This window comes from Furipterus horrens, unplaced genomic scaffold (genome assembly GCF_987537825.1).
Source record: "Furipterus horrens unplaced genomic scaffold, mFurHor1.1.pri manual_scaffold_2, whole genome shotgun sequence".
Lineage (NCBI taxonomy): Eukaryota > Metazoa > Chordata > Mammalia > Chiroptera > Furipteridae > Furipterus > Furipterus horrens.
Genome location: NW_028327172.1, coordinates 187,697,367 through 187,719,930, shown reverse-complemented (window position 1 = coordinate 187,719,930; position 22,564 = coordinate 187,697,367). Strand labels below are relative to the sequence as shown.

The window sequence follows — 22,564 nt, the reverse complement described above, 5'->3', positions numbered from 1 at the left end:
ATTATATTAGTAGAATATAATAGTACAACCATCGCCATAATCCTATTTTGGAATATTTTCAACATCTCCAAAAGAAAATTTGTACCCATTAGCAGTCAATTCCTATTCCTCTTTTCCACCCGCTCTCCCATCCTTAGGCAACCACCAATCTATTGTACTTTCTGTCTCATAGATTTGCCTGTTCTAGACATTGCATATAAGTGAAATTATATAGTGTGTGTGGTCTTTTGTGGCTGGCTTTTACTTAACATAATGTTTTTGAGGTTCATCCATATTGTAGCATTTTTATTACCTCTAGCACATTTTTTAAATGTCTCTTCCAGCTTATAAATAACAGTGCAAAAATTCAAACAGAACAAAAAAAAAGAAAATATAAATTAAGTCTTTTAAATTGGAATGAGGGAGGTGGAATTTCCTTTTTGATAGGATATATCTAAGTGGCTGCAAAGATGTTCAAGGGAGGTTCCCCTGAATAAGTGACATGTAAGCTGAGACTCAGTTGAAAGTAGAAATGGACTGGCTGAAGTTGGACAGGGTAGAGTGAGGTAAGCAAGAGGTGGAATGAAATTTGTTTCAGGCAAGGAGAACAGTATGTACAAATGACCTAGAAGTGAAAGCTCTTTCCTGGAATAGAATTAGTACCATATGGATGTTATTTAGATATGGGTGTTGGAAAAGGGTGTGAAGTAAAGCTTTTTATTTAAAAAAAAAAAAAAGTACTGAAACAGTTTTTTTCATTGCTTGTGTGTAAGGACTGTGGGAGCCCCCTTTTTTTGGAGACTATCCTAAGGGAAAAAGGAAACTGGCACAGAATTTTTAGCCAGGGAGTATTATAAAGTCAGATTTCTATTTTAGAAAACAATTTGGCTGCAATGTATAGAATGGATTGGAAGAGAACAAGACCAAAAATTTTTTTAATTAAAAATTTTTTTTTCTTTTTAAGAATTGTTTTAACCATGCTTTGCTCTTTATATTTTCCTATGAGATTTAAGATTACCTTGTCAACTTCTATGAAAATGCCTGCTGAGATTTATTTTTAGGAATCACGTTGATTTTGTAGATAGATCAATTTGGAAGGATTTACAACTTGACAATAGTGAGTCTTCAGATCTATGAACATGGTACATCTCCATTTATTTGTTGTCTGTAATTTCTCTCAGCAACGTTTCATCATTTTCAGAATAAAGCTCTCGCACTTTGTTAAATTTATTCCTAAGTATTTTATTCTTTTTGATGCTGTTCTGAATGAAATTGTTACATTATCAATTGTTAATTGATAATATATAGAAATACAGTTGATTTGTTTTGCCTATTGATCTTATATCCTGTGACCTTGCTAAACACATTTATTTGAGTTGGATTTTTTATTTGGGGGTTTTGGAGTAGGTTCCTACAGAGGATTTTCTGTATACAGGATTATGTTGTCTGTGAATAAAGACAATTTTACTTCCTTCTTTCCAATAAAGATGCCTTTAATTTCTTTTTCTTGCCTTATTGCTCTGGCTAGACACTCCAGTACAGCATTGAATAGGAATGAGACTGTATATCCAGTACAGCACTGAATAGGAATGAGAGTAGATATTCTTAACTTTATTCCCAGTCTTAGGAAAAGCATTCAGTCTTTCACCATTAGATTTATTTTTCTAACAGAGTTTGTGTAGAATTAGCATTAGTTTTTCCTTGGTATTGATAAAATTAATAACTGAAGGCGTCTGGGCCTGGGCTTTTTTTTTCCAGGAAGATTTTATTTACTAATTAATTTCTTTTTATAAATATCTTCAGATTCTCTGTTTATTCTTGAGTTGCATTTGTAACTTGTATCTTTCTGGGAATTTGTCTAACCTAAATATGTGGTTTGTTGGCATAAAGTTGTCCATAATGCTTCCTTATAGTATTACTCCCTTATAATAAAATTCTTTAGGTATTGGTAATGTTTGTAGCAATGTTCACACTGATTATTATTTCTGATTTTGGTAATTTATGGTTTCTCTCATTTTTTAGGTAAATAAAAAGATTTGTTAATATTTGATTATTTTAAAAAGCAAACTTTGGGTTTTTTTCTTCTATTTTTCTATTTAAGTTTTCTACCAATAATTATAATTCCCTTCCTTCTTACTGTCTTGGGCTTAATTTGCTCTTATTTTATTTTTTTAATGCTTAGATTGTTGATTTGAGACCTCTTTTCTTTCCTGATAAGTGTTTTAAATGATACATTTTCCTCTAAGCACTTCATTAGTTTCATCACTTATTTATCAGAATGTTAGTTTTGTGTTCAGGTCAAGATATTTTCTAACTTCCCTTGTGATGTGTTCTTTGACCCGTGGGTATTTATGAGGATGTTTTTTAATTTCCAGATATTTGGGATTTATGAAATTTCGGTTTCTAATCTAATTCCATTGTGGTCAGAGAACCAACATTAATGAATTTCAGTTCTTTCAAATTCAGTAAAACTTTTATGGTCTAGATGTTCTATCCTGGAAACTGTTCCACTTACACTCAAAAAGAATGCGTATTCTGTTATTGTTGGTTAAAGTACACCATAAGTATTGGTTAAGTAACATTGATTGATAATGTTGTTCAAGTCTTCTATATCATTATTAATTCTCCAGTTCTTTTTTCAGTTGAGGGGGGACTATTGATAACCCAAACAAATTTTCTGAATTGTCTCATTTTCCTTTCAATTTTACTGTTGCGGCTACACAGGTGAGACTGAACACTGAGGCCGTGTATAGAGTAAGCAAGAGGTTTATTGCCGGCGGCCCGGCCGAGACCAAGTCTCCAAAATGGCGCTGACCCCGAATAGAGCGGGGATAGGGTTTTATAGGGACTCTGTTTCTTCTTTGGCGGGTAGCAGCCTTGGGAAGCAGGGGGCTGGGCAGTGCTGCAGGAGCGTCTGGCAGTTCACAGGGGCCATAAGGTTATCTCTGGCTGTAGCTGCAGCTTTTAATCACGGTCGAATTCTCTGTAAACCCATTATCTTGGCAAAAGGCTAGATATGCTGTAAGACATAACTTTACAAGAGTTATAAATTTATAAGTCACAAGAATTTAGAAGGGGAGGTAGGGGCTATGGGAAGGAGCTGGGCTGGGGTTTCCTAGCTTGTAAATCACCGAGCGGCTGTAACACTGTTATTAGGTATGTTTGTATTTAATTGTTAGATCTTTCTGATTTATTGATGTTTCTTTTTGTCTCTAGTAATATTTATTTTAAACTCCATCTCTCTAGTTGTCTTGCTGTTATTTGATTTATGTCTGCCATATCCATTCATTCATTAATTCATTTATTTTTGCTTTTCATTTTCAACTTGACTCAATTGTTTCTGTTCTTTGTCCCTCCTTGTGTTCTTGCTATAATGAGTGATTTTCAATTCACATTCTGAACATTCTGGGCGTTACATTGCGAGACTCATAATTATATTTTTTCTTTTTCAGTAGTCAGTCAGTCACCTTATTTATGTGTAGTGCGTGGGCCTGGATGGGGGTGGGTGTTCAGATCCCTACTGTATCCTGCTGATACATTAGGGGTGGGAAAAAGGGAGACAAGGTGGCCCACTTTGCATCGCCTCCTTTGACCTCCTTGATGCTGGGTAGGGGTGGAGGCTCAACTCCCTGCTGGACCTCTATGACTTAATTGTAGCAAAAATAGGGTAATGAAGTAATAGGTTTCAAATTTTTTTGGCAAGTAAAAACTTGACAAATCTCAACCTGTTGCAAGTTGCATTAACCATCAATAAACTGGCTGTGTCAATCAGAAATACATCCCTCTTGATTAAACCATATATTATTAAAGAAATTCAAAAGTGTCAGATGGAAAAAAAAGGTTTATAGTAGGCAAAATGGTTTTTTTTTTTTTTTTTTTTTAATCCTCACCCAACAATATGTTGATTGATGTTAGAGAGGGGCAGGGTAGGGAGAGAGAGAGAAACATCAATGGTTGCCTCACATATGCACCCTGACCAGGGATCCAAGCTATGTCCTTTTGGTGTACAGAATGATGCTCCAACCAGCCGAGCCACTGGCCAGGGCCAAATGGTTATTTTGAAGAAGTTTTGTGTTTGTAAGAAATGAGCAGAGGGGTGACATGTATTGTTACTGCAAATATTTTTATTTGAGATTTTCTGTTTAAAATTCAGGGACTGAAACACGTTGGTCTTGCATGCTACAGCCCAGCTCATGTGTCCTCTGGCAGGTTCAGAAGTACTTTGAAATCATGATCAAAAGGTTCCCTGATTGAAAAATAATTTTGTGCCAATTATCATATCAGTGTATGATATTATCACAGTGAAAACCAGGATGCTGAGGCAGAGATTTGTTAAGAGACATTTGCAGTATTTAAGTTGGAAGTAATAGAATGAAACCCATTGATTTCATTTTCATTTAAAATTGTTAGTTATTTCATAAATCAGAATTCTATCTTATTATTTTTGTCCAGATGAATATGGATTATGGACTAGACAAATGATCGTTTTCCTCTATTAGTGTTGATGATCTTGATCAGAGTTAAATAATAGAAGTGAATGACGGACTTAAGTTATAGATAGGGGAGAAGAGCAAAGGGATAGAAAATGTATATGCTGCCTTTGTAAAGTGTTTTTTCAGTTCCAGTACTGTATTATTCCAGAATACACTTCATTTTATTGCTCTGACTCAATTAATGTAAAATGTACAATTACTAATTCCTTGCTTTATTGAGACATTTAAGTATATAGATATATTAAAGCATAATTTTGTTAATTCCACTTCAAAAATGTGTTGAGTTAAAGCCACTCTGGTTAGAATTCAAGTAACTTCACATTTTTCATATGGAGTCACTTTTGAAATAAATCAATACCAATTGAAAAAATAGGGACTAATTTGAGAAACAATTACAAAATAGGAAATTTAAGTACACCCTGCCCCTCTCTTCTGCTCTCCTTTTTCTTTTCGTATACCTTACCGAGGCACTTATTTGTAAAATATTGCCCCCTCTTTCCTTAGATTGATGTAATTTCATAAATCCATTCATATTCAGTTACTAAGGACTTAAAGTGTTGCTTTTTTTCTGAAGTATTATTGTTTGAAAGAAGTCTACAGTATGGGTACTGCTTAACTAGAAGAAATGAATTACTAATGGTAGGTTTTTGTGTGGTTTGTGGTAGGAAGAGAACTGGGAAATAGCAAGCAAAATATTTACCTTTTCCATTCTGCCTCCTACACAGGTCTAAATGACATGGTTGTATTAGGAAGTTAAGTGCTATTGAAAACAGAATAAACTAGTTTAAAGATAGTTGTTTCCCATAGTTTTTTGTGAAGAGAGTAAAAGAGAAAAATATGACACATTTTTGGATTGGGCAGTTGACCTCATTTAGGTTCATTTACTATGGGTTTATATTGATGGTTATAATGTCATTTTCTTCCTGTACACAAAGTAAATGTGGGTGATTTAAAACATAGTCCGTTATTTTTACTCCCCTCCTCCATTTAAATCTATTCAAACGGATCCCTGACTTTTAACCTTGTGCTTAATAATGATTATTACCCTTTCGTTTTTGTTTTTCTTCTAGGTTGTATTCATCACCAAAGAAAAAACTTACACCAATGCAAAAATCAGTTAGCCCGTTAGTTTGGTGCAGACAAGTGTTGGACTACCCAAGTCCTGATGTTGAGTGTGCTAAAAAATCTCTTATCCACAAACTTGATCAAACTATGTCAGGTATGTCTGTACTTTTACCTGTAAATTCATCTCTTTGCTTTCTTTAAAAAAAATACCACAAATATATGTTGAAGCATTTTTTTAGGAAGGCAGTTCTTTGCTTGGTAATGTTTTTCAAATCTTGTTGTACATGCCTCATGAGTTTTTGCCATGTGCACATAACCTTGTTCTTTTATTTACTTCACTTTTTTTAATCTCCTCATTTTTATTCTTTTATTCTGAAGAATAATATTCAAGAAATATTGGGTTTTATGTGATAGTTTTGTTTTTTGTTTTTCCTAATACAAGTTAAGACCAATAACTATTTAAAAAATAATTGTCTGGTGTTATCTAAAATTATCTCCCTGCCCTTGAGGAAATTCTGATGTGGTAGAAAGATACAGGTTGAGAACCCAAAAGACCTTGTTCTCTCTCTAGCACTTAGGTACTGTGTGACTCTGTGCATTACTTAAGTTTTCTCATAAGAATGAATAAAAAACCTTATAATTTTGTTTTAAGGGTTAAATAGTGATGTTTATGAAAGAGCCTAACATGTTTTTCTGACTCATTGTAGGTGCTTAGTAATTGTATTCATTTCCCTTCCTTGTCATGCTTTGTTTTTTTCCCCCTTTTAACTTGGCATTTCAAGTTTAAATTGCCTTTATGCTCTTTTGTTTATAGTATTGAGAAAGCTGGAAGAATGTGCCTATGGCATTTAATGTAGCATGCCTGTGTGGGTAGAAATGTAGGAAGTCTCTCAAGAATGTCACTCTTCTTTGGAATACTCTTGTAATAAAGGATTGATATATGATTACTAATCCTAAATAGATTTTTTAATTCCTTGCTTTGTATCACTTATTTTTGGTGTTACTATCAAAATAATGTGCTCTTGTTAGACTGTAAGCTGAAAATGGTAATGGGAGGCAAAGGGAAAGTAAACAGGTAAATGGGCGTAAAGTGAATTGCTGTTGGTTGGTTGTAAAGGAGTAATGGTTAGTATATGAAAATAACATCTAGGATATGATTACAGAGCTTCTGAGCCTATTTTGACACTAAAGTCTTTTCCCCTGTTTAGAGAATCCCTTTGTAAAAAGCAATAGCCTTTATGTACTTTTTTAAATGTTTTTTGTCTGGATAGCAAATGTTTTTAGAATTATATCCTGGAGCTTGATTTAAATTACATTCATAAGAGGTTTTTAGAAATATATAGACAGACTAGTAGACAAGCTAGTATTTCACAATTGGAAACAACTGGAAAGTTTTTGGCATTTCAGTTAAAAGATATTATTTAGACTTTTATTTAAAACATTTTTAGAAAAAGTTTTCCAGTACTCTATCTTACCTTAGAAATAATGTAAGTACATTTTAAGTACAATTTAATTAAAATTTTTCGTAATTCAAAAGTATATGTTCATAACTTGCTGTGTGCTGGGTGGGCATTGTTCTTAACTCTGAGGCCATGGCAATGGATAGAATAGATCAAAAAGTCCCTTACTTCCTAGATCTTATATTCTAATAGAGGAAGCAGACAATAAATAGATAAATAAACATATAAAACGGGTTGGCAGACTTTTTTTGTGAAGGGCCAGATAGTAAATAGTGAGGCTTTGTGGGTTACGAGGTGTCTGTTGCAGTTACTCAACACTCAACTTTGCCTTATTGCACAGAAGCAGCCATTGATAATACATAAATGAACAAGCATGGCAGTGTTCCAATAAAACTTAATTTACAAAAACAGGTTATGGGCTGGATTTGGCTCACAGGGGTATAGTTCACCAATTCCTGGTTTAAAATATCCTAAGAAATGGGAAATATTAGCAATTGGCAATTAGCAACTTGGACTTAGAAGAGAAAACCAAAGTTGTTGTATTTCAGAAATAGCAGTTTGAGTGAGTGGCTTTTTGCTTTATTATAAAGGGTATTAAAGATAGTGAGAATGTGTAAGAGAAGCTGTTACTCTTGAACCAAAAGTAGATGTAATGAAGTACTAGATCTGTTAAACAATGTCTAGATTTTATAGCCATATATGCACATTATATTTATAGCTACAGCTGTATATTATTTATACCTGTGGCTATGAATATAATGTATATTTAAAGGAAAAATAACTTGACTATTTCAGGTTTGAACCTATAGTCCTGAACCCCTCTTCCCAAGTTGGAGGAAAGATTGTTTTTTAAATGTATTTTTTTAATGAGACAAAGAAAGCTTGACAGAATGGTTTCTGTTCCATCACACTCGGCTTCTCTCAGCGCACTACCACTTGTTCCTATGATGTTCTTTCACTTTTTATGCTGGTGCATTATCCTTTTTCCCTTCTCCTACCCTCCCTGCTGTTTTCTTTTCAGTCTTGGAGTATTCTTTCTTCTGCGTGTGTGTGTGTGTGTGTGTGTGTGTGTGTGTGCGTGTAGTAAAATTTACGTAACATAGAATAGTCCACTTCAGCCATTTTTAAATATACTGTTCAGTGGTGTGAAGTGCACTCACATTGCTGGGCAGCCATCACCTCTGCCCATCTCCAGAGCTTTTCGTTGTCCTGTACTAAAACACTGTACCCATTCAACTTTGTGTTCCTCCTGCTCCTACCCATCTGGCCATCTTTTAAGTTTAGGATTCTCCAGGTCTCTCTTTAGCCCCACTTCTGTGTTTCAATGATTTTGTTCATCCATATAGTTAGTATTCAGTATCATCTGTATTCACATTAATCTTATTCATTCATGTGTACATTCAGTTAATATTTATTGGGAACCTGATAGTAGCTGGCTTTGGGAAAAGCGTGGAGGATACATCATGAGAAAAACACTGTATCTACTTTCATGGAGTGTATCATCTAGGAGGGGAAATGTAAATACAAGTAATTACTTTAACTGATGATCTGTAACTGATGAGCTGTAATAAAGGAACAGTATGCAGTGCTTTGAGAAATAGGAATTTTACCTCAGAAAGTGGTGTTGCCCTGAGTCCTAAAGACTCAGAAAAATGTAATGGGCTAAGGAGAACTGAAAGAGTATTAGGGTGCTCCAGGTAGAGAACAGCATGTTCAGAGGCTCCATGGGAGGCCTGTGTGGGTATGTGGGAGGGAGCATGGCATTATCATTGCTATTGGTTCAAGTTCAGACTCCTGAGCGTAGTGTTCCAGACCTTCCATAACCTGGTCCCTGCTGGTTTCCTGTTTTGTCCCTCAGCACGTGCTTTACCTCTCTGGCTTACTCACTCTTATGCCCTGAACATACTGTGCATTTTCAAGACACAGCTTCTGTTCAGCTTATAAACACAGACAGATGAAAGCACATACTTTCCCCACGTTCAGTCTCATATCAAATTATTATTTATTCTCAAGACTGCTGCAGTTCCTCTCCTTCCAAAAAGCTTTATCTACTTTCTCTGTTGGTGATAACTTACTCTTATTAATTTTCACAAACCTTTGCACTTTTATAATACTAATTTCATTTTGTCTTGAAATTATTGTTTCTTTCTGCCTGCACTCCTTGGCTATAAGCCTCTTGAGAAAAAGCAGCATGTCACATTTATCTCTGTTTCTACACAGTGCTTTGCTGATGGTCAGAAATATTGAATAAACTGGATTTTAGACTAAAGTAGAAGAAAGAAATACTATTTTAAGTATTTTATTTTGTATATAATTTTACTTGATATCTTAGCCATGTTTTTATACTGTTTCTATTTTATATGCATAGCACAAAGTTTTTACTCTTTTTGTTGGCAGAAATAGTCTTTTTAGGCCAGGAAACGGTGTGGGGAGGGTCTTTGAAAAAAAAGAGAATTCTCTCATGTTTTGACATTAACCTCACCCATTAGTTAATATTGCTTTCTTTTTCAAAAATTCAGACTTTGAAAATGTTATTTTTAAAAACTCATTATTTCATAGTTTTTTAAAATGCAATACAGTTTGTGATAGAAAAATGAGAAAATACAAATATGCTTTTACATTCATTTTATTTTAAAAGGTCATTCGGGGTTGATTCAGGTGGAATAAACTTTCCAGTAAGATACAAGTAAATTCACTTAATGGTTAATAATTTGTTGAGGAGACAGTCTTTCTATGATATTATTTTGTTTTTTGGTGTGACTACTCTTTTACTTGCATAACAATTTAAGTTAATGAAAATATTTTGTTGGAATTATTAATGTGGTATATGTTCCCCCACTACTATTAGAATATTTCTGTATTGAAATAATGACTTAACGAATTTCCTAATAGGAAAAATTTTGTAATAAAATATATTAAATTTGATTTCCCCTTCTCATTAATGCAGCTCTCAAGAGGCAAAACTTATATAATAACCCTTTCAACTCCATGAGTTGCACAAGTCCTTACAGTCCAAATACAAGTAGCCCATATAGCAGTGGTTTCAATTCTCCGTCCTCAACCCCAGTGCGACCTCCGATAGTCAAACAGCTAATACTTCCTGGAAATTCGGGTAAGGAGAAAATGAAATGGAGTAATTAAAGAATGGTTTTTAACTTACTGCCCTACCTCAGAAAATACCTTATCCATTAGTAGTTCAAGTTATTTTGTTTGTGAAACTTTCAACTGATTAGAGAAAATATCATTGAGGAGCTACTTGGCACCAGATACTATACCATAGGGATACAGATAAGCCAGTTTACGTCCATGAAGTTTTCTTTAGCATGTGCTTAAAAGTTTTTAAAGCTGGCTTCATTAAATAGGATCTCAAGCTTGATTATTTTAACCAGTAGATACTTTCAGTAGCTTGCTTTGTTGTAAAAGCTACAGAGATAAAAACTTTTTAATAGGATTTTAATATTGATACTGCACTTAAATAACAGTATAAGGCTTTATGTGAATGTGCTGAGAGTTTTTGAAGTCCTAAATGAAATGGGAGAGAGATATTGCTGTAAATTAGGGAAAGAATGTTTCATTTTGGTTCTGTGACTGAGATGTTACTCTCTGGCTTACTGTTTGTTAGAATTCACTCATTCAGTTACTCCTAATGCTACTATTGTTATGGCTAATTATTATAACTTCCTTAAAAATAGAACTGTTGTTAACTATCTCACATTTTTGACGTGAGTGCTCCCTAGACTGTTGACTTTATTGACCCTGTCTTTGGCTTTGTACATAGGTTGTTAACTTGCTACAAACTTCACCCATTACTGTCATCCTAAAAAGTTTAATCTGCTGTATTTGTTTAATATAAAAGATTTTTATTCAGGCACTATTTGAGCCTGACTTTCCTATTCCTATTATCTTCTTGATAATGTGAACATTAACTATTTCATATTCTTGCTCTTATGTGCCTTCATGTTGGAACTTACAGTGGAGAATTCTGGAAAACAAGTGTTTCAAATAAATTTGTATTAGGAATAGTAGTGACCTGTTGTGATTTTATTCTCCACTAGAAGTTGATCTCATGAAAGCATTTCCTTAGAAACAAGTTAGACTCTTTTGGATATGCATATCCCTTATTCCTCTGGCCGGTCTTCCATCCCCCTTTTGGTTTAGAATGAAAAATACTTTTATTTTATCTAGTCATTTACTTCACCTCGTTTTTGTGTTTCACTCCTAAATTTCCGAGAATTCCTTGGATCACCATTACTGGTTTAGCAAAGGAATTTTGTAAACATGGCAATATGGAGGAGAAACAAACTAGTGTTCTTTTTTTGGTTTGTTTCTAACTTTCTAAGGAATCCTGATTTTCCCCAAATTATAGTATTCTAGTTTAGGAAAAGTAGTTGCTTTTATTCGGGGAAAAAGATGATGGTTTTTGCTAATGACTATGAATTTGGGAGGAGAAAACACCACATCATAACTTCATCTGTTTATAAAGCAGTATCATTGGCTATCTTGTAAAAGTTAAAGTCTAACGTGTATTATTGAAAACTACTTACTGGGAACTGTGTTGAAAGCTTAACTGTTTTGTAAGAAGATAGATAAGTTAGAGTTAAATGAAAATGTTTTGTGTTTATTCAATAATATAGGAATCTTCATAGTCCTCTTTATTCTTAATAATGTCAATTTTTATTCAACATTTGGGGATTTTATAAGCAGACAAAGCAAAATAATAATGAACTGAATCAAAATATATAATACCAAGTTAACTGCAACAGATGTTTATTCAATTTTTGTTTTACCAAAGTTTGAATTTTTTTCTTTTTTAAGGTAATTTGAAAAGTTCATCAGACAGAAATCCTCCACTCAGTCCTCAGTCCTCTATAGACAGTGAGCTAAGTGCTTCAGAATTAGATGAAGATTCTATTGGATCCAATTATAAGCTAAATGATGTAACTGATGTGCAGATTTTAGCTCGGATGCAGGAAGAAAGTAAGTATTTTAATTGTTCAAGTTGAGAACTTTCATTCAGTGTAATTTTGTTGTGGGTATTAAATATATCTTAAAGTATTGAAAAGTAATAGTGTAGTAAGAGTAGAAATGTTGAAATTTTAGAGGCTTATTCAACATATGGACTTGTTTGTTCATTAACTTGTTTCAAGGGTCCATTTTATGTAGAACAGTTTGCTATGTGGGGCTAAGACAGGCAAGTTTTGCTCTGCTTCCACGACAGGTGATCATACCCTGCATGTTTCTCTGCACTGGAATTCACTGGTGTAGTTATTACCCTATGACTCTGGGTTTTATTAGTGTAGACCAGTGTTTCTCAACTTGTTTTTCATTATTGCCCTCCTAAGGTGCCCTTTTAGATAATTTTCCCTTTTTTTTCCCACCTCCCTCCTCATGAAATTTTAATACCGCAAATATGCTCTATTGTCTCTTTATATACTATGAGGAACACAATAAGATTTTTTCGCAGCCCCCACACCACTTTTTAGTCCCTTAGGACAAATGGTGTAGAACATAAAAAGGACCTTTATGCGAACATTGGCTTTGTGACTTTAAATTGAATGAAATGTGGTGTTTCTTTGCAAAGTGGTTTTTGCAATTTTTTTTAGGTCATGGACATCCTTAGAAATCCAATAAAAATTATGTCCCCCATCATTCCCAAAATGTGTATATAAGCACAAAGTTTTTCATACTATTTCAAGGATTCATGGATGCCTTGCTCTCATCTGAATGTAAGATGGTGGCTATAGTATTATTCTTTCCTATACATTTTATTGTGGATACCATGGGCTTAAGTGTGAAATAAGCAATATCTCTGTTATAATATCATTATTATAAAGGTTATACCTTTAACCTTTATAATATCATTATTATAAAGGTTATACCTTTAACCTTTATAATAAAAAAATCCTCACTGAAGCACACATTTCACAGTGATAGCAGGCTAAGGGTAATAGAGCATTGCTATAATTGAGTTCAAAAACTTTGTTTTACACCCTTTCTTTTATGTAAATATGTTGTAAGCTTTATCAAGTTATAACAATAGGAAACTGCAGACTATTTCTTATTCTGCTGGCTCATTTCCCATTTTCACGCAACTTCCCTTAGAAAGATAGGAAGACTTGATGCTTGTTTTATTTATCTTCAGCCCTAGAAACTAATAACTTGGTACTCTCTTCTTCTGTAATTTTGTATAATGCCTCACTCAGTTTGTGTTATTGTCAGCTGGTGAGGGGCTAGTTATTGTCATGGATGTGAAAAGAATAAAGAATGGTGCCTAACTCAAACTTAGGGTAAACTCACCAATTCCTTTTTGAACCCTGACTTTTTGGACCCTAGTATTTTCTTAGAAATGCAAGCATTTGCTATAGCTTCATATTGTGCTGTAGTAACAAGTGAAATAAATTTTAGCCTTACTTTAATAATCCTTTCTAAGTCATCTACATACACAAATATTGATTTTCCTGGTGAATTTTAAAAAGATACCAAAAATTTGTGTGATTTCTCCTTGAAAACACCATATTTTTTAAGAAAATGATTTTCTTTTTTACAACATTGTTTCTCCAGTATTTTTGGTAATAGAAATGTAGAATTTCAGATTTGAACTGTTGCCTGGTTAAGCTTCTTCATTTTTAGGATGAGAAGCACACAATCTCGTAGTAATTGTGACTTCTTTAGGCTCCCCTTGTTAGTGGAGAGCCTGCATTGGGATTGGGATTTTTCTTTTCTGAAACAACTCTTTTCACTACTTTGTTGTCTTTTGCTGGGTAACTTCAGTGCCATGTTTGCTATTATAAGATACTAAGTAACTTGTTGGTTACTCTAGTGGTCCCCAGACCTGACTGAAGGGCTAGGTGGGCCCTGGAAATGTTCAGTTTTATAGATAACCCTGGTGTGCTTCTCATGCGCTACTTTGGAGAATCATACTGATAGCACTTTCTTTGTACAGTAGCCCCCCAGTCCTGCTTTTAGCGGTGAATATTTCCCAAGACCCCCAGTGGATGCCCGATACTGTATACATGCTATGTTTTTTCCTATATATACCTACCTATGATAAAATTTAATTTATAAATTAGGCACAGTAAGAAATTAACAATACAATAGAGCAGTTATAGCAATATACTATAATAAAAGTCATGTGAATGTGATCTTTCTCAGAATAGCTTCTTGTACTGTATATACAGCATATACAGTGGACAAAGGGGTGAGTCACATCCCAGGCAGGACTGGGGAGGGATGGTGTGAGATTTCATTATGCTACTTCATACTGCATACAATTTAAAGCTTATGAATTGTTTATTTCTGGGATTTTTCATTTAATATTTTCAGACCATGGTTGGCCATGATTAACTGAAACCACAAAATGTGGAACTGTGGATAAGGAGGAACTGCTGTATGAATATGTAACTTAAAAATTTGAATACCATCCTAATAAATATTTTAGACTAGACTGCTAATAGTTAAGACCTGTTCAAAATATCTAAATTCTATCTAAAATATCTAAAAACCTTTTCTGAATTGTAATTTTTTTCTCATTTAATATGTATCAGCAATTGTTTTTATTCTAGAAGTTTTTATATTATTTAAAGGGCTTCTAAAGTTGCTTGGGTGTTTCTGGAAGTGTCAGGATACATAAGGGAAAATTTTTACTTGATGGCTTAGAATTTCAGCTTATTTTACTGAAGTCTCTTGGGTTATGAAGCAATTGAAATTTCATTTATGCCCAAATACTGAATTCCTAAGGGTGGGATGGAAGTTTCCTTCATCAACTTCTTGAGTAAGATTAACCCAAGGATATGGTACCTAGGGAGTTTATTTATTCACTGTGTATTCTTTATTGGCTGGCCAATAATTGCTTCCTTTAATGTTAACCTCAAATTTGGGTTACTGTTCTTAGGAGTAGAAATATTTTTAAATTTATAGTTCTACTTGTAATATAGATTTCAGATTCAAGAAGATATGTTGAAATTGGGCTAAGATTTATAAAATTTCATTCATTTTAAAAATAACCTTTTAGATGTGGTTTATGCATCCTTATGGGAGGATGTCTAAGATGATTCAAGTGGAGAATTTTTCTTTACTTTATACCATATTTGAGTTTCTTAATGATAATCTTTTGTTTTTAAACCTTAAAAATATTTGTATGTTTCAAAATATAAAGAAATAAAATTACACATTCATTATCAGGTCTTCGGCAAGAATATGCAGCCACCACATCTCGGCGCAGTTCTGGTTCATCTTGCAATTCTACGAGACGGGGTACTTTTAGTGATCAGGAACTTGATGCACAGAGTTTAGATGATGAAGATGACAATATGCATCATGCAGTATACCCTGCTGTTAACAGGTTTTCACCATCACCACGCAATTCACCTCGACCGTCACCTAAGCAGTCACCCAGAAACTCACCTCGTTCACGATCTCCTGCTCGGGGAATAGAATATAGTAGGGTGTCCCCACAGCCTATGATTAGCCGCTTACAGCAACCTCGCCTTTCACTGCAAGGCCATCCCACGGATTTACAGACAAGCAGTGTGAAAAATGAAGGTAATCAGAATGATTCTGGAAAAAATTTTTGCTCCATATTTCAGTATGAAAGTAACGATTTTTACCAAGGTTTTATATTTCAGATAAGTAGATCAAGAATTTAGTTTACAATTTTATTAATAGTGAATCAATACAAAACTAAAGGAGAAATTTAATTTTACTTGATTATGTTAGCTTTGCTTCGTTCTAATCATGAAGTGATCTGTATATAGATTTTTATTTAAATAATTTCTAGTTTGTTTTAAAGTTTCTTTTATTCTACTCACTTATAGAATCTGGTTTGAGTTGTGTATTATTATAAGAGATATACTTCCTATTACCTCTTCTAAAATATACAGAATGGTTAAATAATCTGATTTTTGAATGCCTATTAATATTTTCTCTCTCTGAAAAAAAAAATGTTTTAATTAAAATTCTATTGTCATAGAAAAACTAAGACGCAGTCTTCCAAACCTGTCCCGAACATCTACTATACAAGTTGACTCAGTGAAAAGCAGCAGAAGTGACTCAAATTTTCAAGTGCCAAATGGAGGAATACCTCGTATGCAACCTCAGGCTTCAGCCAGTAAGTATCTTTCATGTTATAGATACTAATTTTGTGCTGAATAGCTATATTAAACTATTTAGTAAAATATAGTTATTATTACTTGCTATAATGTAATCATAGCTATATTATAATTTAAAAGTTGTCCCTATAAGATATCCAGTTATATCAGTACTTATATCTGTATGAAACTGTCTCCATATTTTAAAATAAGCAGTCTAGCTATTTAATATATTAATATACATTCCTTAAAAACCTCACATTCTGCACTACTGCACATTATAAATGACAGGATTTGGAGGGGTAGTTCTATAAAAGACCACTTAAAACCCAAGCAGCTTTCTTAATAGATAATTAATAAAGACAATAATGATCCTATAAAAATACTAACACAGTTAAAAGCATTTAAATTCTTAATAAAGTAAATACTCCAACAAATATAAACTTCATTTTTAAAAATAGTTGAAGGTGACTTGATGGATAGGAAGGGTTGAGACTGTTGAATTAAGGAGATACATGCAACATAAACAAAGATCAAAGAGAATCGTGCAGAAAGAACTTGTAAGAAAGAGTGGCCAAACTAGCCAAGAAGTGATGTGGGAGTAGAGGGGCACTGTGTACTTAACGTACAAGGTGATTTAAAAAAGAACGAAACACTTTGCAAAAAGTATTGCGTATAGCTCGTATAGTAGTCAAGGCAATTTTAAGCAAACTGTCAGTTATTTTTACATTCTTAGAAATGCCCAATACTTATGCCTTATATCCTTCAGCTCGTGTCAGTCCTGTTGCCTGATTCATTCAGTTCCTTTGCAGCATATTACTGTCAGTGGATACTTCATTTCCTCAAAGCTGTAAGGAAGAAGATACAAACATGACATTATTGATTGTCTTTTCACTTATAGCTTGCTTCACTTATGACTTTGAAAGCATTCAATTCTTTTTAATGCCCTTGTACTCTTCCTTGGTTCTGTTGTGTTTAGCTGACTTTTTGTGTACTTTGTGTTAAGCTGCTTTTACTTGGTGGCTCAAAATCAACAGGCCAGAAAAAAATACATTTGAAACCAAGTGACTTGTGAAAATATTGCTTAATTTTCAATTGCATATGGTATTTATATTACAGAAACTTCATTGTACTGTACTGTACATGCATAACCTTATTTAATTCTCAGACTAGTTTTTGAAGTGGGTATAGTTATTAACACATACCAATTAAGAAGCTGAAGCTTTGAATGATTAAATAATTTATCTATGATCTTACAGCTTTAAAAGTGGCAAGTGAGGATTCAAACCCACGTTAATTCTGCTCAGGGGCCCAAGTCCACCTTGAGAGTTGTCACATCCATGGTTTAGTACTAGGACATAAAAATTATCCAGAAATACTATTTCTGTTTTGTTCTAAGATAAACTAAAATGTAAGGCACCGTGGAAAATTGTTACCCAGAGATTTGTATACCTCATTTATTTGGCTGATTGTATACAAAAACAGGTGTTTGTACCAAATTAAATTTTAAACTTAGTATTCTAGGTCTGTGGACTGTGTAATTAAAAGTGCCACTATGACACTCATATGAAATGGTAAAGGGAACAGGAATTCACAAAAAGTTTAAAAGTGAAAGTTAAGGTACAATTTTAACTCTTAAGTTATCCCTACAATGGTGATAGGTTTTATGCCTCAACTTGCAAATTAAGTTAATTTGACACTTCAGAAACGCTGTTTCTGGTTTTTTGGTTTTTTTTTTTCTCTCCTTGGTATATTTGCCGGAAATAAAAAGCAATCCACAGTGTTAATAAAACAGAAAATTTTATATCATTAAGAAGATTAAGTAATAAAACTCACTTTTATACCCTATACAAAAATAATCCAAAACATCAGGTGTACTTGACTTTCAAAGGTGCTTTTTATACTTTCTTTGAATTGTTAAGTTTTGACTTTCTCAAAACTTGACACAATACACCTTCAAACAGCTTCCCAGCTCTGTGATAAAACCAGGAAGATCCATCTCCTCTGCCTCAGCCCATTGTCAGTACCAGCTCTTCACTCAGGGTTGTCTCCTGTGCCCTCATGCATACTCATTATTTGAACTATTCTAGCATCTCAAAGCTGTATGGAATGAAAAATAATTCTCTCAAAAATAGAAGAAAAAATAAAAGGATGATAAGAAAAAATTTTAATAATAGAAAAATATATTGACCATATCTTAAACTTTATGGTAAATACTCTCTGTCTCTACCTGCTAATTCCCTAGGAATTTTTACTCTGGGTGAATTAGTTTTCCTTTTTTTCCCCAACAGTTGGTAATTAAGGAAAAAAATATAGGGATGCATAATGAGATATAATCTAATTTACTTTAAAGTGTTTAAATATGTATGCAGTTTCATAATGATATATTTCAATATTTGAATAATTTACTGGCAGAAGAGAAAGTAGGGTACCACCTTTTTTAAAAAATTGCTATCTATATTTCTTAATATTTTACATATCTTTGATACATAAAAATGTGTATATGTGTTCTTTTTGTTAGTGTGTATTTGTTAGTTTTGATAATAGCCTTTTTATTTTGATATATGATTATGTACAAATATAATAGCAAGTTTTATACAGTTTACACATGAATTAGTATATTTTTATTTTTTGTATAGTTAGTATAATAGATGTTACATTTTGTTTTCTTTTAAGTACTTGTTTTTCCAGCTCTTAAGTGGTAAAGCTTTGGCTCTTACTTGCTGATCTGCATGAACCTAACTTTGCAAGGTTGCTGTTACTTCCACCTAAGGGACCACTTCTTTTGCCTTGTTATTCTGCCAATCACTATTTTTATATGCATACTTTCTGCAGCTGCATTATTGTGGATGCTGGCATTCAAATATGAATATCATGAGAGTTCTTGTGTACTTTTATTTCTATAGTTGTTATTAATTTTTTACTTATATATTTAGAAAATGTGAGTAACTTAAAAAGTTTAAGAAAACCAGAGCATTGCAGAGGTCATGGATACGTGTCATTTTCTTGGTTCTCCACCTAAAGCAAGGAATATTTTTCGGGAACAGAGTTTTTCAAAAGACTAGTGCCTTATTACTTTCTAAGACTACTAGAGTCTGAGTTAGTAGAAAGTTTAGTTTTCAGAAAAATATAGGAATTATTTGTTCATAAGTAAGGAAAGAAAAGGGAGAAAAATCCAAGACAGTCCTCTGGTTTAAAAAAAGTAATAATCCTTAAACTTTGGTTAGTATCTTAAAATGTTTCCTTTCACATGTATTGTCTCATTTGAACATAAGAACAACCCATTTCTTATTTTTATAGAGAGGAAGCAGAGATCCATATAAATTATATGTACAACATCATATAACTAGAAAAGTGGCAAAATCAAGCCAAATTACTCCCTCATCCCTGAGTCTCCTGATTTCCTCCCAGTCAGTGTTTGGATTACATCATGCTGACCTAAGTACAAATGAGTAGGCATCTTGGAAAACATTCTTGGATGACTTTGTTGGAGCGTGAATTGCCAGAAAAGAGCAAACTAATTCAGTGTAATATTTATCCATGGCTTAGCATTTAGCCAGATTGAAGAATACTTTTTTATAGGATATAGAGTAAACCCCGAGAAAAAAGGTAGATAGAATCATTTGTCAGCTTGACCAATAGCTAGAGGTCTATGGGGAAGAAATTTTTGCCCAGATATACTTGGAACCAAAACACTAGAAGATTATACTTGAATTTTACATAATTATAAAACATAAATTGAAATAAATAAGCCATGATAAATGTGTGTAATGAATTAATATAAGAATGAATGAAGTATTTATACAACTTCTGTTTAAGCGTGAGCAGTGCAGGGACGTTGGGTCAATTATCTAATCTTGAAGCGATTTTATAAATGTAGTTTTTCTGGCCCTTGCTTCTGGAAAATTTGATTGAATTCATCTGGGATGGGGACCAGAATCTATTTTTTTAGAAATGTCTCTCCGCTGATTCTGGAGCATATTTAAGTTTGAGAACCAGTGAATTAGACCTCGATTATAGAGGATCTTGAACGCTTAGTTTATACGGTTGTCAGTCACTTACATGTTCCTTAATTATCCAGCAGATGTTTATTTTGGGTGTATGTTATATTCCAGGCACTGAAAATATAAATGTGAATGAGACAGCCAAGCCCTTCAGTAGCAGGGAGTAATAGACAGGAACTTCTGTGGGAACAGAGAGGCATTAAATTCAGCAGTGCAAGCAGTTTTCAGGAAAGATACTGAAAGATGATCTCAACCAGTTGAGGAGGATTTTATGAACTGCTACATGAAGAAAGGAAGTTCAGTTTTCCCAACAGTGAGATCAATAATAAAGTCATAAGGATGAGAGATGTAGGTAGGGGACAGATTGTGGGAGTTTTAAATTTCATATTAAGAAGTTTAGATTTTATTCTGTAAGTGAACTATGGTAGGCTTTTAATCAAGGTTATTTTTCAGAAAATTCAATCTGATAACAATGTAGAAAATGGATTAAAGTTGAGAGACTAGAAACCATTTAGAAGGCAATTGCATAATCTGGGCAAAAAATGATCTATCTGAACAAAGGTAGTGATGCAGGCAGTGATACAATCTAGATGAATTTTTTAAAATGAAACAGATTCGTGACTTGGTAACACTGAAAAGATTGGAGGTGGAGAGGGAGAGGGGATTGAAGGATGACTCTAAGCAGTCAAACTGTATTGGGTGTGTGGGGACAAGGGTCATTTTACCTAGCAGTAATTAACATTCATTTGTAGTGGCTTATGCTTACTTAGTATTTGGCACCTGGAGAAGATTATTTTTAACAGCTCCCCATATGACAAAATTACGATAATTAAATGGGAAGAGTTATCATAATAATAGCTAGGAAAAATATAGACAGTGAAAGTATTCTTTTATTGAACTTTGTTTTATAACTGTGTCAGGAAAAAATAATAAAATCAATATACAGAACCTCCAGAAAGATAATGGGATAATATTTTTAATTATGTTAATCATTTTTAATGGAAAAATATTTTTACATACTGATTTATCACAGTAGTGAATATTACAGCTTTAGCTTTTGAAATTTGTCATAATTTCTTCAGAATTGATCTTTGTAATACACACTATACCCAGGTTTTATCAGTTTATCTTCACTCATATTGATTGAAGAACAGGCTTTAGTTTTTGATTCTGAAAGGTTTGTATTTTTTAATGAGCAACTACTATACAAATAGGGAAGATCTTCAACATAAGTTTGGCAGAGATTCATAAAATCCCATTTTACACTAAATTCCAGAAATTGACATACTGTTTGTCTATTCCTTTGTGAATCAAGTCTAATGATTTTTAAATGTCTTCACTGTTGAAAAATTTTAAATATACACTCAAAATCACATACATGGATGGAATTGGAGTAGCTTACATTCTGTTTCATTGATTGTATAATCACTGTACCATCATTGTTTATTTCAAATCTATTTAAATATAAGAATATATTATTGTACCACAAGGGTTGGACACATATTCTACTGAAGTGAGCTTGATTTCAAATTGCTATGGGCTTACTTTTGAAGGGAACATGTAGCTGAATCCACCTGTGTCTGGGGAGACTATATAACTGGGGGTTCTCCTAATTACCACCTTTCATATGAAATCATTGTCCATTAAAGAATAAATAGTAAAATGTGCTAATTTAAAGCTACATATGTATTATTAAAACTCAAGTGCACCTGCAGCAATTGTTTGTAACTTAGATCAATAAATTACAATATTTTCTTTAGGGAGGACCATTTTATGACTGGCTTTATTATTGCTGGAGCATGATGATTGAAAAAACAAGCTTGTTTTATTTTTGTTTCTGAATTTTCTTATAAACAGCGTACACACTTACTGCCTGCAGTTAGGGGTGGTGTGGTATAGGGCAGCATTTTTAACCACTCCTGCTTGATGTACATGAATAAAATGAAAGGATTGGATATAGGAAGATGCAAAAAAGACACTGGTCTAGGCCAAAAATAGGGTGATGATGGTCTGAAGGAGGTATTTAGGAGACAATGGGGACGTAAAGGAAGGAACTGATCTATAGAACTACAGGGGTGAATAAATGGAACTTGAAGAAAACTGTGAGCTAGAATGACTTGGAAATTGGTGTTACATGTTTAACAAAAATACAGAGATTTTTTTGGAGTTGGTTTGTAGGGGAAAACATTAGCCTAAATAATGGTAACATGAGAGAATAATGTACCATCTTTGCTTCTCACGGTGGGACTTGCTATTTTGAAATTATATAAATATTAAAAGAGGAACCAGGGAAACCATAAATATTTTAAAGCAACTAACACATTGAATTTTATTAGAAAGATCTGGAGACTTTCAGTTTAACTACTATACTTTGACATTTAAAAATGATTTTGTATTTAGAAAACTGATCAAATTAGGATTGATAATTTAGATAAAAATATAGTTTTTGTTCTTATTTGGATAACATGTAACCATGT

The 22,564-nt window shown here is 33.3% G+C and overlaps 1 protein-coding gene across 2 annotated transcripts in view; it reads left to right on the top strand.

Moving 5' to 3' along the window:
- SLAIN2 (SLAIN family member 2) overlaps positions 1–22,564 on the top strand; it is a 76,970-nt gene that overhangs the window by 26,803 nt on the left and 27,603 nt on the right. For both annotated transcript variants that reach the window (XM_090266907.1, XM_090266906.1), the window contains exons 2-6: positions 5,543–5,691; positions 9,945–10,109; positions 11,813–11,974; positions 15,179–15,538; positions 15,966–16,103. In XM_090266907.1, the coding sequence (XP_090123033.1) occupies positions 5,543–5,691; positions 9,945–10,109; positions 11,813–11,974; positions 15,179–15,538; positions 15,966–16,103 (974 nt within the window). The remainder of the gene's footprint in view (positions 1–5,542; positions 5,692–9,944; positions 10,110–11,812; positions 11,975–15,178; positions 15,539–15,965; positions 16,104–22,564) is intronic.